Here is a 17566-nt window from a genome sequence, read left to right as displayed (position 1 = left end):
CATACGCAACTCGAGCGGGCCGCGAACACACCACCTCCTGGCACCATCACGTCATCTCATCTCAGCCTCACACACAAGCTGACACCAATTAACACACGTGCACACTGATTACAAGGAAGGAGGAGACCCATGCAGTCACAACACAGAAGCCAAAATCTCTACTCAAGCCCTCAAATTAAGACGAGCGGTGAAGATGATGATGATACTTTAGGCTGCCAGACTGAGCAGCAGAAGAAGAGAAGAGAACATTGTGTCTGATTGTCTCTACATGTTCCAGCTAAGTGTTGACATTTTCATCAAACAGAGGGGGCTGGTGTGTGTGTAAGTCTCACCACACATTACACACTTGACACTGAGCTAACACAACAATTACACGTATGCAAATGACAGTCTTAAATACGCTGAAACAGCTAGGACATCTTGATAAACGCTCAGCTTTTATCACACCTTATGTAATCTCAGGAACATTGGGGGAGCGTCCTCGATTGCGATGGTGTTGAGGTATAAAGAGGAAATGGATAAAAATAGCCAGATCCAATTACAAACAGCAGAGTTTTGAAGTGCTTAAACAGATGTTTTGGGTGGGGAAAAGGCAAACATCAGCAGGCACGTATTGATCGGAGAGATAAGATATCCTGCAGTTACGTAATTCAAATCTTTAAAAGTAATTAGGCCAAAGACTGAGAGCCAGTTTGAGGTATAAATAGTGGAAACTGGAGGATCAGACTATTTTGAGAACGTGTGACTGTTGGTATTCCAGGTTAGACGTAAGGGGAGAAGACGCCGACAGTCACATGTTCTTGTTTGTAGGCTGCAAACGAGTGACAAATGAGTGACATGAGGGTGTTTTCCTCATGGTGGTGCGTCTGTCACCTTGTTTGGACCCTAAGAGACCTCCTGACCTTGACTTTTTTAAAACTACTATTAAATCATTCACCATCCACAAAGCTTGGATGTAAAATATTTCAGTTGGTATCCATGGAAATTGATGTGGAAATATAAGAATACACAAAAAAGCGAGAGACAAATGTAGTTAGAATAGGAACACCAGACCAGCAGCTGTAAATGCTTCATTAGACGTCAGCCTGTAAACACACACTGGGACAAGAGGACCCAGGAGGAAAATAAAAGAGTCTTCAGACTGACCGGCGCACAGAATTCAGTGGAAAGCAGCGAGTTTGTTTCAGGCCACAACATCTGGAAACGATCGATCACGCCTGATGCTGCGCAGAGACTCGGACTTAAACAACAGAAAGGAACAACATGTGGATTCCCTCGGCGCCCTCTTATCTCGTCTTACACTGACACGGGTCATTAGGGGACGAGACCTAACCTGCAGACGAGACCTAACCTGCAGCCGTGTTGTGTAAAGCCCTCAGTCCTGCCTCATCACGCTCACTGCTTCACTTAAAACACAAACAAACCACTTGAGACCATTATACTTGCATGACCTTAGAGTGGACCTGGACCCACCCTTGAGACTCTTAATGTGTGTGTGTGTGTGTGTGTGTGTGTGTGCTTATCCCGGATCTCTCTAAATCTAGACTAAATCCTGCGACAACAACCTCGGTTCAAAGTCCAGGAAGAAAGATGTTGGGAAGCAATTTATACTTTAGAAAAAAAAACCTTTAATGGAGTAAACAGTGAACATGCAGGAAGGGCTTGTGTGTGTACGGTGAGCACACAGCAGGGGGCAAGATACACAAACACATACATGAATGTACACACACACAGACAATGCACAGGATATCGACATAGCACATGGTTCCTTTCATGTCGTATTACACTTCCTGTTTGCGTCTGTACCACTTCCCATGTGTGTGAGAGTGGAGCCCCCCTTTTATGTGAGACATCATTACCCAGAGATCTTGAGATGGAATTTCTCTGATCGAAGGAAACCCGATCGCTGTAAACAATAGCTGGATTTCAACATGGAGAGCTGCTGGCTGCCATATTGCTGTCCCCTATCGCGTTACGGCTGATCGGTTAACTGCTGGCGGCGTGGGAGCTGAGGGTTACTTCGGGACGTTCGGGGTCCGTCGTCTGATCTTTGTTTTTCCATGCGGTCCCTCTTTGATCTGTTAAACTCCATGTGGTGTTTTAACGCGATTACGGCGGCTCAGAGATAAAGACTGAGCCGTTTCTTTACTTAGAGTGATAGCCCGGCGATGATGGAAATTTGAGTGATTTTGAGGGAAATGATGTATGGACAGGGTCGTTGGCAGTGTTTTCTTTTGTAAGCTGGAGCATTTTTGTCGACATTAAGTGTTCCCTTATCAGGTCTGCAGGCCTTTGAAACTCTGCTGCTATGATGTCAAGACAAGCAGCCGAGAATAAAAGCTAAACATGTCGGTTAGTTAATGTAGGATATGGATCCATGAGAAATACAGACGAGTCAGAGGGTCAAAGGTCACAGCAAATCATTTTCTGAGGCCACAGTGAACATGTTTGTATCTGACTGGACTTAGAACTTCATTAGAGGTTTGTTCACGTGTTCCATGGATCCATACTACCAAATACGGACACGGAGAGTCTAATATTATTGCCAAAAATGCTCCAATTCACAAAAGAAATCAATGTATGTGTGCAAAACACACACACACACTTAAACACACATAGAGCAGGATGTCTGTAACTCTGTTTCTAACCACTTCCTCTTCTGGATCTGTCAGATAGCTGCAATGTGTGTCACTCTAAATGTATGATGAATCTCTCTCTCTTCTTGCTCACTCTCCCACTCCCTGTCTCTCTCTCCCTCTTTCTCTCTCTCTCTTCTTGCCCACTCTCCCACTCCCTGTCTCTCTCTCCCTCCCTCTCTCCCTATCAGCTGTGTTTGTGTGACTTGTGCTTCTTGTGTTTCTTCTTCTTTTTGTCCTGATTGTGGTCGCGGCGCCTCTTCTTGGCTTTGCCGTCGCCGCTGCTGTCACTGCTGCTGCCGCTGTCCGAGTCCTTCCTCTCCCTCTTCCTCTTCTTCTTCATCTTCTTCTCCTGGAGAAAGAAAGGAGCAAAGAAGCAAGTGTTTAAAAATGAAAACAGAAACCTGGTAATTGCAGTTTTTTGCACATCTTGCCGAGCTCGCTTGTGTCTCTCTCTCTCGATGCACAGTCAGCTTATTATACACAGACGTGGGCTGTTGCATCCGATGACTCACAGCCGAGAGAGAGAGAGAGAGAGAGAGAGAGGGAGGGGGAGAAACTGAAAAATCTTGAAGCAAGTCAACAGGAACATCAGCTGTCACATGTTCACCTTCTTTTTCTTCTTTTTCTCTGCATCTTGCCGTGGCGTGACGGTTGAGGGCTGCTGCTGCTGCGGTGGCTGCTGCTGCGGTGCTCCATCGTCCTCTTCAGGTAAGAGAGCGTACTGCAGGCCCGGAGCTGAGAAGCAATCCTTAGTGAAGTGACCTGAAAGAGAGCAATTCCGAGAAGAGACTCGTCAGCGTTGAAACGATAGATCATCATTTTGCCTTTTTGTAGTGAAGTCATCTCACCTTTGCAGCCACACTTTGAGCACGTTGTGTTCAGCACCGCCTCCAGCGTGATTCTGTTTCCTGTGTGGTCTCTGAATTGTTTGCGTCGCCGGGCATCCTGCCTACAAAGACGCACAGAGACAATGTAAACACAAACACACACACAAGATACATACAGACACTGAAAGCGGCAAGTGCTTACTCTGCCATAACGTTGTTGGGATCCAAGTCCCGCCCTGTTCCCTGATTGACAGACTTCATTGAGAAGGACAGCTTCACTTTATCGTCCCGCATCTGAGGAGAGAGAGAAGACGGAACGCAAAACTTAATCACCCTGGTGTGTGTGTGTGTGTGTGTGTGTGTGTGTGTGTGTGTGTGTGTGTGTGTGTGTGTGTGTGTGTGTGTGTGTGTGTGTGTGTGTGTGTGTGTGTGTGTGTGTGTGTGTGTGTGTGAGGCATTACCTCTCTCCCAATGACTTTAATCCACACCTTCTCTCCTACATCCACAATCTCAGAGGCATTTTCAACACGTGTGGCCGACATCTCACTCACGTGTACCAGGCCTGTGTGAGGAAGAAAATGAGTTTAGATGTTAAGAGAATGTCCTAGTAATAATAATAATAATCCTGATTTGTAATTGCAACTACAAAGTTTGACATCAGGCTCGTTCTGACTTCCTTAATCGGTTGGAACATCAGAACATCATTAATTTTAATGTGTAACGCCAAATTTAAACACAGTTTCTCTGCATTTTTAGGCACATTTATGTCTCAGTTTGCCCTCCAGTGGTTAAATGGAGCATGACAGAGACATCGGCCTCTGACACAGCATGACATTCTGTATAAAAACATGGAAAATAGCAACAAGAAAATGGTACCAACCCCATCTGTTTCTCATCTCTGCATCTAATAGCAGAAACCAAACCAAGCTTAAACCCTTCCTCATCATCAGTCATGTCCCCGCTATCATGCACTTTGATCAACAGACAGCAGAGCATCTCCCTACAGCTCCTTTTTGCAATTAAGGGGTAAAAATCTGTGGAAACCTTCAAATCCAAACTCAAAGACTGTCTATTCTTGCTGTCATATGACTGCAGCACCATCTGGCTTCAAAGCTGTACAGCCGCTTCTCCAGACTCTGGCTTAATACCGCACAGATCTAGTCGCCCCCTGCTGGGAGGCTCATGCAGAGCTGCCTGCTGGCGTCTGCACTCACTCCCCCCCCACAAAGCTGCAGCCAGGACACAGCTTCTCATTCAGCGGCTCACACTTCCAACCTTGTGTCTTTTCTGATCATAATCCTAATTATTCACACACACTTTTTGAATCAAGTAATATACTGCATCCAACAACTAACTGAGACAGACTTACTAAAGGCACAGGCTTGATTTCTTCTTATCTTTGTATTAATACCTTGTGTACTTATTATTGAACATTATTTACTGTCATTATGATTTAGGTGTTACTGTCCTATTTACATGTTGTGCCAGTTCTATCCATTACAGTGCTTTCTACTTCTTTCTACAGTTATGATGTGATATAAATGAACTTGATCTGTCCCCACCTTCCTTCTTGTACCCTGGCAGGCGGACGAAGGCTCCGTAGGCCTGCAGAGAGACCACCTCTCCCTTGGCGATGCTAAACATGGGTGGCAGGCCCTCCAGCCCAGCAGGCTCCCGCGCTGCATCGTCACTGTCAGACATCACCGTCTCTGCTGCTGAGGTAAACCAGAGGTCGATATGAGGATCTAGAAAGCTGGAGAAGAGTTCAGGATCTTAGTAATAAAAGGATGAGACAGAATGATGGAAGAATTCAACTGATCCACTGTATTTTAGCCACTAGAAGTCCATTGGGTAGATTATTCACACACACACACACACACACACACACACACACACACACACACACACACACACACACACACACATACATACAATGAGGCCCAATACTGTATATAAATGTGCATATACAGTATAAAGAGATGTAGATATGATGTCATTAATACTTTCATTTTGCTTTTACTTTGGTGCCTTGTCACTGCCTTGTCTGCTCATCTCACATTAAACTCTTGAGTCAACACATCTGCTGCAACAGACTGAATGTTTGCTTAGTTTTCTGATGTGCTGCTGTTTATCTTGTTGCTCTGTCATTTTAATTATATATTTATTTTGTGTGTTGTACATTTGCTGTGTCGGGAGATCGCCGCAGAACAGGTTAGGGTTTATTAAACCGAACGCCCAACAATCTGACTTCGAAAATAATCGATTAACTCGTCAAAAATACACGTCCATTATTATTTCAGTCCCGTTTAATGACTCGGCTAATACGATGAAATAAATACTCGTAGCTTTACCACATTTACTTTTTTAAAAATATACTGCACATTACTGGATTTCAGAAAAACATTGAAACAAAACAAAACTCTAAATAAGTCCTGTAATGCGATAAGAACATGAGTCAGATGTGCACATTTTAGAGTCTCTCTGTATTTAAAAATAAAACCGCAGAATTATTAAAAATGCATGCTACAAAAATTGTGCCACTTCTATAACAATGCGAGATGACTTAAAGGTCACATAAGTATCAATAATCGTGCTGATTGCTGAGAATGTAAAGTAATATGTGTCGTTACCTTTTAGCTGAACGGCAAATTCAGGTTCGCCTCCGGAATAACTACATCCGGGGCACGTAGGTTTGTCAACAAGCAATCTAGCCAATCGTCGCAGTCCGCGCAAATCTCAACCAATCACAACCCTCGTAGCTACCGGAAGTATTCGCCTCTGTTCTTCTTCGGTGTTTCCGCTTCTTGTCGGGCGCTACTGAAAGACGATCAATACTTTTCCAGATTTAAAGCCAAATATCAGTTCACAGGTTACTTCTCTTTCCACTTACGCAAAATGATTGATCCCAAGAAGAGAGCGGCGGACATGGCGGTGGTCCCGACCGCCGTGAAGCGGCCCCGGACGGAGCTGGTGGCCGCGGCGCAGTCCCAGCAGCTCGTGGCTATGGTAAGCTAATACTAATGCTAACAGCTACAGTGAGGAGTTTGAATAGTAGCGTAAAAGTAGCGCAGAACGATTTAATGGTGCAGAATCTTTATAGAGGCGACCGAAACACAAGAGAATGTGCGGTGCGTCAGACTCTGATTGCATTATTTACAATCATAGAGTGCTGTGCTCAGTCTGTAATATGCGTGTATTAAAGTTCAGTTTTATGATCATTTAGTCAATTAGATCCAGGAAACTCCATCTAAAGTGGAAAGTAAAACGTTATTTGCTCTGCATTTCATTAATCTATTTATTTTGTTGTTGTTGAGTTTGTCCTCTGATAAGCAGATCAACAGTAGGATGTGAAATTTACACAAAGTAATTTTATTATGTGTAATATAATAAAGAGACCATCACTCCAGGCACCTTATATGCACCGATCTAAATTGTGTACACCAGCAGAGCAGGTACAGGTATCGCTGCCCCCCCTCATGACTCCGGTCTTCTCCCTAGGGCCCCCCAAGGACCTCCAGCTTGCAGGCTCCCATTATGCTGATGTCTGGGCACGAGGGTGAAGCCTACTGCTGCAAGTTTCACCCCAACGGAGCAACGCTGGCCTCCTCTGGATTCGACCGGCTTATATGTAAGTAAACACATGGTGAAGGATCTAAATCCACATGTCATTCACCATCGACCATATTCATACAGAGTTATTGTAACTGTTACTATGATGCTGTGCTTTTGTGTCTGCAGTGCTGTGGAATGTGTATGGAGATTGTGAAAACTATGCCACTCTGAAGGGCCACAGTGGAGCGGTGATGGAGCTGCACTACAATACAGATGGCAGGTGGGAACTCAGAGGAATAATGTGATTGTGATGTGTGACTGTCTGACTCATTCTGAATGAAAGGGACCGTGTTCTCCACGTGTGCTCTAACACCGACTGTGTTCTGTTTCTGTCAGTTTGCTGTTTTCTGCAAGTACGGACAAGACTGTAGGAGTGTGGGACAGCGAGACGGGGGAGAGGATCAAGCGCCTGAAGGGCCACACCTCCTTTGTGAACACCTGCTACCCAGCACGCAGAGGGCCTCAGCTGGTCTGCACCGGCAGTGATGATGGAACGGTGAAGGTGAGGGTTCCAGAAGCTCCTGCTTAGAAGGATCTGTTTGACGTGATCCCGTTCTCAGTGTTGGTGTATTTACTCTCTCTCCATTCTCCGGGCACGGTCTCGTACTTGTTTTGGCAAACCGCCACCGGCCCTCTGGTTTGCTGTTACTGCTTTATATGAAACATCTCTAACCGTGATCTTGCCTGTGTCTTATTCGTGTGTTTGTCTCTGTTGTAGTTGTGGGACATCCGTAAGAAAGGAGCCATTCACACATTCCAGAACACCTACCAGGTCCTCGCCACCACCTTCAACGACACCAGTGATCAGATCCTGTCAGGAGGCATCGACAACGACATCAAGGTAAAACTATAAGACTGCACTGATTTTAAATTTGCTGCGATATTATGTCCTTTTTTATAACCTCTCACCATGCATGCATGCTCTGTAGGTGTGGGACCTGAGGCAGAATAAGCTGATCTACAACATGCACGGCCACGGGGACTCAGTAACGGGACTCAGCCTGAGCTCTGAGGGATCTTATCTCCTTTCCAACTCCATGGACAACACAGGTAGGCACATATCCGTATCACACTTCCATCGCATATTAAGGTTGCATTCTAGATGGCTGAGTCATTCATTGCAAGTTTTGCCCATGTCTTTGTGCAGTGCGGATCTGGGATGTGCGACCTTTTGCGCCCAAGGAGAGATGTGTGAAGATTTTCCAGGGCAACGTCCACAACTTTGAGAAGGTACCATAAATAGCTCTTTGTCTTTGTGGACAAGGGTACATGCAGGATACTCACACTTAGGCCTGCAATGACTCTATCACAGCTATAAATAAAGTAAACATTAATGCATTTTATGAACAGACAATGTTTCTCATGGGACTTTGCGATTAAGTCTCTTAAATTCAGTAATCTAATTTTGAGTCTCTATATAACTGATTTGATTTGAAGTTGTATTTGTGAGTACTGTACTGTATGTAGAACCGATGCTAATTAACATCTGGCCCTGTTTTTTAGAATTTGCTGAGGTGTGCTTGGTCCACTGATGGCAGTAAGATCGCTGCAGGCTCAGCTGACCGGTAAGAAACAACAACACAAATTAAACACGACGGCACACAGAGGGCGCCAAACATTGCTCTTTAGCTTTCACAAAACAACATACCTTTCCCTCTCAGAATCTGTCTGCTTGAACCTCGAAAACTTCCCCATAGAAACTTGAATGATATCTCTTCATCAGTTCAGGAAATTGATCATTCATTAATGGTGGTGCTCTTCTGAACAGAGTTCTGTAGATATTAAAGATTCCTACAAACTGTTTGTGCTTTACTGAAGTAGCACCTAATAGAGCTCCAGTCTGAAAATGCATTTATGACCACCAGATCATAAATCTAAGGGTAATGAACACTTAACACGATCATTGGTATCTATGAAAATACTGTTTCTGTCAGCAGTATGAGAGCACAACAACAACCGACTCCCTCCCATATGTCTGGACTCTGTATCGCCTCACACCATGAGCCATAATAGCTCCTTGCTGTCTCTGTGTTTATAGATTTGTGTATATTTGGGACACCACGTCACGCAGGATCCTCTACAAGCTGCCGGGCCACGCCGGCTCCGTTAATGAAGTGGCTTTCCACCCAGAAGAGCCTATAGGTGAGTGAAACAACTGCTTTCATCTCCTGTTACCAGCGGCTATTATGTATTGGAGGAATAGAACGGAGCTATTTGGAGGCACGGCTCAGTAAAATTTGAGAAGACAGCTGGAGATAGTAGAGGGAAGAGGGCCTCTTTCCTCAAATTTCCAAAGTTTTCATCCCTGCAGCAGAATGTTGTGACCAGCTCGCTCTCTTGTTTTCTTTCAGTTTGCGTCTCACATGTGTCACCGTGGCAAAACACGAGTAAGAGTTTAACTTTTCTCTGTTTCTTTCTCTTCACAGTGCTTTCTGCTGCCAGTGACAAACGGCTCTACTTGGGAGAAATTCAGTAGGGTGTGTGTGTGAGTGTGTATGTGCGTGTGGGTGTGTGTCCTGCTTTGAAAGTGGATGGGCGGTGTTCCACAGTTGGGTAGGAGTCTCTGTAATTTTATATGCTTCAGCTTGTCTCTGAACAACCTCAGGACGTGTGTTTTGAGTTTTAGAGCCGGGAAAACCTCCAAGATTATTTGACTTTTATTGTTTTTCTTTTTAATAAACTCCATTTGTAAAACATATCCATGTCTTTGTGTTCACGGTAAATTCACTTCATGTGCAACATGCTACTTGTTTACACATCAAACCTGAGTAAAAGTTGGCCATCTGTTGGAACCTGATGCGACTTCATTCAGATGGAAACATGGCTTTTATCCCACTACATTCATGACAAATGTGGTTATTACTTAATTTTTTCTGAATGAGAGATTAGTTACATCATTACATCATTACATCGTTTTATGGAGTTGAAACTCAACACCAGTGCAGAGCAGTTAAGAATGAGTAAGATTTACACAAATCCAATTGATGATCTAACACTGCAAGGGGCCAATCTTCAGAATAAGTGCTATTCATTTTACTTCAGAGTATTTTACTGCTAATGTTTATTGCTGCTGGGTCACTACAGCCGTTGTAATTGGATATTTCTGAGTTATGCTTTGTAATTTGAGCCACTGAATGTTTTTTTTTTTTTTTTTTTACTGCACCCTGTACTTTGCCGATTATAGTTAAGCTGCTTTATTCATTCAAGAAATGCTTTGTCTGAACCAATAGAAGTGTGGAAGACACAACGTTTAGCTCGTTCACACCATTTACATTAGTTCCATTTCAAGTTTCATTTGGCGACACGTGGCAAACTGTTATAAATCAATGTAAACCGTATCTGATTTGAAGGCTGGAATCGGAACAACTGGGGAAAAGCTCAGAAGAGATTTAAGAATAAAACTTTTTGAATGTCTCGTTCAAACAAAGGTTCCAGTTGCTCGGTGCTTGTAGCCTAAGTAAACCCCGCTTTTTCTCGCCTCAAGCCCGACATTACAAATGAGGCCACTGCGCTTTATTCCGCCCTGAATCGCCGCGGGCCCTGCGGCGTTGCTCCGGGCTCCGTCCCGGCCGCTCAGGCAGCAGCAATGGCCAGACTTCATTCATTCATCCGGCCTGTCTGTCTGGAGCTCCTCTGCCGGCGCGAGCCCCCGTTTTCTTTTGTGCTCTTTCCCCCAAAAACACCTCGCGGGATTCCTCGGCTACGCGCACGCACGAGCGCACGGACGCACGCGCGCGGAGCTGCAGAATCCATGCAGCTCCTCCTCGAGGGGGTCGCCGTGACTGAAAGCCCCCACCCCCCTCCTCTCTCTCGCTCACTCGCCCAGTCTCTCCCCCCGGCTCCTCCTGCGCCCGCCCCGGCACCGAGTGTTGACAAAAGACGCCGCGAGACGCACCGGAGGGAGTCCATACACCCGGTCCGAGTGCCCGGTACCGGTAAGCGGACCTGCCCCGTTAAGTTGACTTCTTTTCTCCCTGAATAGCTCGAGGAGGAGACCGGGACGAGGGGTGGGGGGACGAGGACTCTTCCTCTACTAGAAAACCGTGAGTCACAACGGGCTGCTTTGTGTCCGGAGAAGGTTGTTATGTAGCCTACGTTAGCCTCCGTACTGCGGGAACGGTCTCCCCCTCCCCGCCGCCCCCGTGTGATCCAGTATCATATGATGCTCATTTCTGTCTGTATCAGGGAGCAGATTATGACAGCTTTCCGTCTCTCTTTGTGCCTTTGTGCGTCCCTTCTCCGGAAGGTGTGGCCGAGGTGATTCGGTTGTCGGTGGTGGTCGGACCGCAGCAGGCCGGCGTGAAGTGGACGCCCCCCTCCTCTCTCCTCCTTTGAAAACCCCCCACGACTAGTATTTACCGACAAAACTAGCGGCCAAGATGGGTCACACGCTGTGAGTGGAAACCTTGCCAGACCAGCGTATCAGGAGGAGGAGGCGGCCCCCGAGGAGGTCTGTTTAGCCGGGAATGGTGTGAGCTGAAACGGCCAGGCAGTCTGGATCTGACCGGGGACTCATCTTTCCCCCGGAGCCTCCGCGGCCCCAAGCCGCGTCCCGAGCCCTCCAAGATGGGGAAGTGCGACGGAAGATGCACTCTGCTAGTGATATGTTCACTGCAGTTGGTAAGTGTGTGTGTGCGTGTGTGTATCTATGTTTGTGTGTCACTAAAGAGATATAATTAGACCAGCGTGCTACAGACCCGCACATTGTAATCAGACATTTTTCTGTCCAGCCCCTCCATGCAGTCACAAAAAGCTTGGAGTTGCAGCTGCTGGGTGGCATGCCACATTAGAGACAAGGGTCTGTGTGTGTGTGTGTGTGTGTGTGTGTTGGAAATAGCAGGAGTAAGGCATGGTTGGCTGTGTTGTCAGGGTGGTCTGTATGTTCTGTGTCAGTACTGAGGGGTGAGCACTATTCTGCCAACAACACTGTGAACCCTCAGCATATAGACACATGAGGCCCTCTTCCCCATCTGCTCCCCTTTCTACAGTGAACTTAGCTGTTCCTTGCAACTCCAAACAGCTTAATCATAGCCCTCTAAAAGTAATAAGTGTGTAATACGAGAGTTTCTCAGCTATTCTTATTGTGTGTATGACGCAGGCATGCACGGCAGCAGTGTGAGGGCCAGTTGTCCAGGCTATTGTTTGCTGTGCTGATGAGTTGTGTGTCAGGGGGATTTGGCCCATAGATTCTCATTAGTTTGTGGGAGCTTTTGGGGGGGTGCTCCTCTTTTACAGTCACTGGACTGGCTGGTGCTCTAGGCAGTTACCATGGAAACAACTGCGGCAGACCTGTGTATGTGTGTCCCTGTCACCATGTGTGTATGTGGTTAAGGGGGTGTGTTTTATGTGTGTTTTAAACCTTGATTATGTGTGTATGTGTGTGTACTGATTTTGTATTTGCAAAGTATGTCTTTGCGTGTAAGTGACCCTCCACTCTTGTCCCCTAGGTGGCAGCACTCCAGAGGCAGGTGTTTGATTTCCTGGGCTACCAGTGGGCTCCCATCCTAGCCAACTTCCTGCACATTATGGCCGTCATACTGGGCATGTTCGGCACTGTGCAGTTCCGTTTCAGATACCTCATCTTTGTGAGTATCGCTCACCCTCTGCCAATGCCATAACTCTTGTTTACTGCCACCGTCACTTCCCAAATGGATAAAGGAGTGAAAGTGTGTGCGTGTGTACGTGCTTTCATAGTCAAGCAGACACACACTGACCTCTGTGTCTGTTTGGCAGTATGCAGTGTGGCTGGTCCTCTGGGTGGGGTGGAACTCCTTCATCATCTGTTTCTACCTGGAGGTTGGAAATCTGTCTCAGGTAAGCTGTGTGTGTTTGTGACAACATCAATGAGCTTAACAGCTCCTTTCATGAGAATCTTCTTCTGTTATAGACACGTATGTGTGTGTGTGTGTTTGTGTGCATTCAGGACAGGGACTTTCTTATGACATTCAACACATCACTTCATCGTTCTTGGTGGATGGAGCATGGTCCCGGTTGCCTGGTAACGCCAGTGCTAGACTCTCGCATTGCCCCTGATGACCACCATGTCATCACCGTCTCTGGGTGTCTCCTTGACTACCAGTACATCGAGGTGTTGAGTTCAGCAAATCAGATCCTATTGGCTGTAGGTATCAAACACTTACCGCACCTTTAACCACTCACAGTCATTTTGCTTCACAACACACATAAACAGAATTCAGTAGAACAAAGCAAATAAAATGTGATTGACTTGTCTTTATTGATTAACAGCTGCACATTTATCAAAGATATACTGTATATATCATTTGATTTTAAGTGAACCCAAAAAAGTAGTTTTCAGGAAGCAAAGTGTCTCTCAACCTCTCATGAAAACATTGTGTAGACGCTCTTAAACCAACAGTTCATCAGCCTGATCAACACCTCCTTTATGTCCCCTCTCTCTCCTCACAGCTCTTTGGCTTTGTGTACGCATGCTACGTGAGCAAAGTCTTCCAGGACGACGAGGACAGCTGTGAGTGTGTTTTTGTCTTCTACGGCTCGTTTATCCTGTTCTAGCACCTTGTTCACAGCCGATTAGATTTACTTCTGTGTTATTATTGAGGAGGCTTTTGTGTTGAAGTGCTGTTAGCAGCTTGTTGTTTCCTTTGTCTGAGTCACGCCGAGCGGTATCGCCACGGAGGATTCCCTCTGGGTGATCTGAATGCCCCATCTGTGAGGAGTATTAGGAATGTCTGTCAGAATATTCTCACTGTCGGCACGTCCGTCTGTGCTGGCTCGGGTTTGTCGGAGTGATTTTCCACCTCAGATGCCTCTTCTGGGTGGTTTTCTCTCCCAATAAAGGAAATCAATAACTGAAGTTGAAAGGTGGCATAATAAACTGGACAAGGAAGGGAATACCGCAAAATTTCCCATATTTGAGAACAGCTTTAGAATGTAATAAAGTATAATATGGGGTGATTTCACATGAAAGCGCTACACATCACCTGTCAAAATATTTCCTCTGGGGATAATTATGTCATCTTTGTCATTTTTGTGCTCTAAATCTGTCCCGATGTTGAAAATCAGATGGTTTTCTTCCTCAGCTATACAATACAGAGGTTTGTTCCTCACGATTGATTTTGAAAGATTAGAGCAGTGTATCAGTGACATGGAGACAAGTGAGAAAGATGAGGTATTGGCTCATCGCTGCAGATTCTCATATGGCAGTGACTTAATGGTTTTACTGAAAGCATTATGATAAACATGCGATGCCTTAATGGATTGGATTCATGTCCAAATAGAATTTAATCTGGAAATACAACACTTGGTTCAAAAAATAAGATTAATTTAAGGGAAAGAAGAATGATGTGGTCTCTTCTCTTTGTCTCATTTTGAAGTTGATTTTATTGGTGGCTTCGATTCCTACGGTTACCAGCCTCCTCAGAAGTCCTCCCATCTGCAGCTGCAGCCTCTTTACACGTGAGTTACAAACACGTCTTTCTACAGATGTGTCAGCTTCTCTTCTCTGTTTTGGTCTCAATATTATGATTGATCTATTATTAAGTCACTTCTGTTTTTATATGAAATTCTGCTGATATCTAACGGATGTCTTTCCCTCCTGATCTCATCCCCACTGCAGGGCTGGTTAGCTGCTGGTACTGACACTTAGGGCCAAACCCCGGTGGTGTCAATGTGGATGGAACGCAGCAGTTGCCCTAAACAGTCAATCTGTGTGTCACAGTTTAACTGAAGAATGGACTAAACCCACCCAGAGGGAGAGACATCTGTTTGTGTTTGTGTGTGTGTGTGTGTGTGTGTGTGTGTGTGTGTGTGTGTGTGTGTGTGTGTGTGTGTGTGTCAATGTGTGTGTGTGTGTGCGCCTGTGTCTAAGAATGAGAACTACATCCCTGAATAGAATGTACAGAGCTCAGGGAAGAACCAGCATGCCAGGTAGTGATGCCATGGAGGATAAGGATGTGTCCAGATACAAAGGACAAAGAAGAGCTTGGGACATTTCTATCAAGTCAAGACACACTTCACTAAACTGCCAGCTCTCAACACTCCACATGAGTGAGTGTGTGCGTGTGTGTGTGAACGCCTGTGTGTCTGTGTGTGCGTATGTGTGTGAGGCTAGCTGGTGCATTTTGTGGTTGCACCCAGGACTCCTACCACTCTGTGAATTTTTGTTGGGGCGGCTATGTGTGTGTGTGTGCGAGACGGCAGGGGTGGGTACATGGGTGGGGAGGGGTCACATAATAAAAAGAGGCACGGCTCGTACCTTTTGTCATTTTAGAATGTGGTGATGTCATACTATAGCAGTCTTATGATGCCCGTTCCCAAAGCCGTCTTCCGTCCGTCTCGTATACCCGTTGCGCAACACCAGTGAACTAATCGACATACAAGCTTTTACTTTCTAGCTCTATTAAAAACAGACCTGGTGTACAATTGCAGGTGTTAGTGGCAAGTAGTTGGCTAGGGATGCAGATGGCTTTGGGACCGGGCATGTGTGTGTCTACTGGGGGAGCAGTGGGGATACTGTGCATGTAAATAACCCGCCAGTGATTGTTTTGTTGGTTCCATTTAGAGAGAATTTGCATTAGAGGGTGGGTGGGTCTGGGCAGAGGGCACATATCAAAGGTTTTCCCTCATACCGGTATCTCTCTCCCTCTCTTGGACACTGTACTCAGAAAGCAAATTCTCCCAATCCTCCTTTCTACTGATGCAGCTCTTTCACTGATCTCTGCTCGAGCATGGCTATGAAGGAGGCTTAGGAGGAAAACATGATTCGAACATTCACAGCGACATGAATAGATTTTGTTAATGGAAACAGGAAGAGGGAAGAAGGGAGACGGGTATGAGTTGAATATCTTGGGTGTAAGGTGAAGTTTGAAATAATAAAAATACAATTTCTACACTAAATATTGGCTCTATTGTCATCTGTAGACATGCATTTGTCTCAAAGAGGGAGATTAAGGGTTTTGTCAATGGAATGCTTTCATTCCTACCTAATATTTGATTCTTTATTATTGTAATTTAACAATACATGTAATACATTTCATGCTGAAGCAGCCTGTCACTACAACAATAACACTGATGATCATAAAGGGGCTCATTGTATTCCGCATTAATAACTAGTGAGCTCATTATGGCAATTTCCTTTGATTTAACCGTAACAGTAATGATCAGAGCGTGAAGAATTGCATAAAAGACGACATTTGCAAAACCTCAACATTATCTTTTTTTGTAACAACTGATATTTTAAGAAGGAAACAAACTACACTTGTGTCTGCTCATACATGCTTTTCATTTGCTACATAAGGCATGTACTGTATGTTTGAAGTCTGGATTCTTCCACTGGAACAATGCAAATTTTCCCTGATTTACTTTATAGTCATTTAATTAACTAGAGGCCATAGCCACTTCAAAATTGTCTCCTGATGTGGCGCACTGAAAGGAGGACTGAACAATCGGAGCTAATTTTTCAGACCTATAATTGCAGCACACTGGATTGATATATTCTCTTTGAATGAAAAATGTGCTCATTTTTGCCAATTGTGTCATAATAGCTTAATTGTTTTAAAATGCTTCTGTTTATTGATGTATTACATATGATAACTGAGAAAGTTTCTAATTCATCAGGGACACTTCAGCTGAGAACAGAGATCATCACGTGGAGCGTGTATGGGCTCCATCTGGCCCATGGGCCTGATGTTTGACATATGCATTTGTTTTGCATCCCTCCAAAGAGTATCATGAGCTCATCATAGATTTTACTCTTATGCATTTCCATTACGTCATGCAGACACAGAACTGGACCAGTCTTCCCTCCGGTCCGCAGCCAGACGGTCGCCGGTGGCACGGTTCCAAACAGCCCTTTTGGCATTTGTTATTTTTTGGCCACGCGCGCCCCTTTTGTCAGTAAATTTGCATTCCGTGGGTGTAACGGAGCGTCCAGCCACGAACCATGACCGTGCGACGCAGAACGTTGCCATGGCTGCCGTACACTTTACCGTAGATACCCCGGTACATTGTGTGTCCCCCCCAAAACGGGAGAAAAACCTATTTGTATAGTTCTCTTACACTGAATTACGGCGCGTCAGTGGCACTCAATGATGCATAGCGAGATATGGCGTACTTAAGTGCTTTTTAAACATTCGAGTCGCTAATGTATATCCGTGCAGTACACACAGAGACACGTGTGATAGCCCGTATAATAAACATATATTTCTGTTGTGATATTTACATTGCAGCGTTTTTTCGTTATATTTATGTAATGGATCTCTGCCTCCCTCTACTCAAACTAACACAGATCTTACGCCACTTGAGGAAACAATATGCAACACATTTTCCATTGAATAATATCGTAACCTATTTTCCATTGAATAATGACGCGAATGGGGTCGAGGATAAATAGTTGTGCCACATAAATACACTTCTCCCGTGCACGTCTAACAAAGAGACCGGTCCGGTGTGACCCCCGCCCCTCCCGGTTGGCGCAATGAACCGCACGCTCCCTCTCATCCCTTCCCATCA

The 17566-nt window shown here is 45.2% G+C and overlaps 3 protein-coding genes across 5 annotated transcripts; 2 read left to right on the top strand and 1 right to left on the bottom strand.

The window, feature by feature from the left end:
• Positions 1-1610: 1610 nt before the first annotated feature.
• zcchc17 (zinc finger, CCHC domain containing 17) lies at positions 1611-6142 on the bottom strand. 2 transcript variants are annotated; one of them, XM_076139363.1, is made up of 7 exons: positions 6097-6142; positions 5029-5219; positions 3928-4028; positions 3669-3760; positions 3488-3588; positions 3247-3401; positions 1611-2988 (listed from the first exon to the last, which is right to left on the bottom strand). In XM_076139363.1, exons 2-7 carry the CDS (start codon positions 5165-5167, stop codon positions 2824-2826), a joined length of 753 nt encoding a protein of 250 aa, XP_075995478.1. In that variant the 5' UTR covers positions 5168-5219; positions 6097-6142; the 3' UTR covers positions 1611-2823. The 2 variants fall into 2 exon arrangements, with proteins under 2 accessions (XP_075995478.1, XP_075995479.1); XM_076139364.1 differs by having other exon boundaries at positions 5029-5181; positions 6097-6132.
• A 110-nt stretch (positions 6143-6252) lies between these two features.
• On the top strand, positions 6253-9774 carry snrnp40 (small nuclear ribonucleoprotein 40 (U5)). Its single transcript, XM_076139035.1, has 10 exons — positions 6253-6472; positions 6965-7094; positions 7205-7298; positions 7415-7580; positions 7797-7919; positions 8008-8128; positions 8226-8308; positions 8582-8643; positions 9117-9220; positions 9505-9774. The coding sequence occupies exons 1-10, from the start codon at positions 6362-6364 to the stop codon at positions 9552-9554; spliced, it is 1044 nt and encodes a 347-aa protein (XP_075995150.1). The 5' UTR covers positions 6253-6361; the 3' UTR covers positions 9555-9774.
• A 1139-nt stretch (positions 9775-10913) lies between these two features.
• On the top strand, positions 10914-15939 carry nkain1 (sodium/potassium transporting ATPase interacting 1). Of its 2 annotated transcripts, none has more exons than XM_076139399.1 (8): positions 10914-11013; positions 11325-11698; positions 12526-12663; positions 12812-12892; positions 13002-13199; positions 13505-13565; positions 14431-14512; positions 14673-15939. In XM_076139399.1, exons 2-8 carry the CDS (start codon positions 11645-11647, stop codon positions 14680-14682), a joined length of 624 nt encoding a protein of 207 aa, XP_075995514.1. In that variant the 5' UTR covers positions 10914-11013; positions 11325-11644; the 3' UTR covers positions 14683-15939. The 2 variants fall into 2 exon arrangements, with proteins under 2 accessions (XP_075995514.1, XP_075995515.1); XM_076139400.1 differs by lacking the exon at positions 10914-11013 and adding an exon at positions 11041-11121.
• Positions 15940-17566: the final 1627 nt, after the last annotated feature.

The sequence above is a fragment of the Genypterus blacodes genome, unplaced genomic scaffold (genome assembly GCF_046128005.1).
Source record: "Genypterus blacodes isolate CSIRO-AG114 ecotype Tasmania unplaced genomic scaffold, CSIRO-AGI_Gbla_v1 ptg000438l_1, whole genome shotgun sequence".
In the NCBI taxonomy this organism is placed as follows: domain Eukaryota; kingdom Metazoa; phylum Chordata; class Actinopteri; order Ophidiiformes; family Ophidiidae; genus Genypterus; species Genypterus blacodes.
Note: the sequence above shows the minus strand (reverse complement) of the source record. Positions and strands in the feature narration are given on the sequence as shown.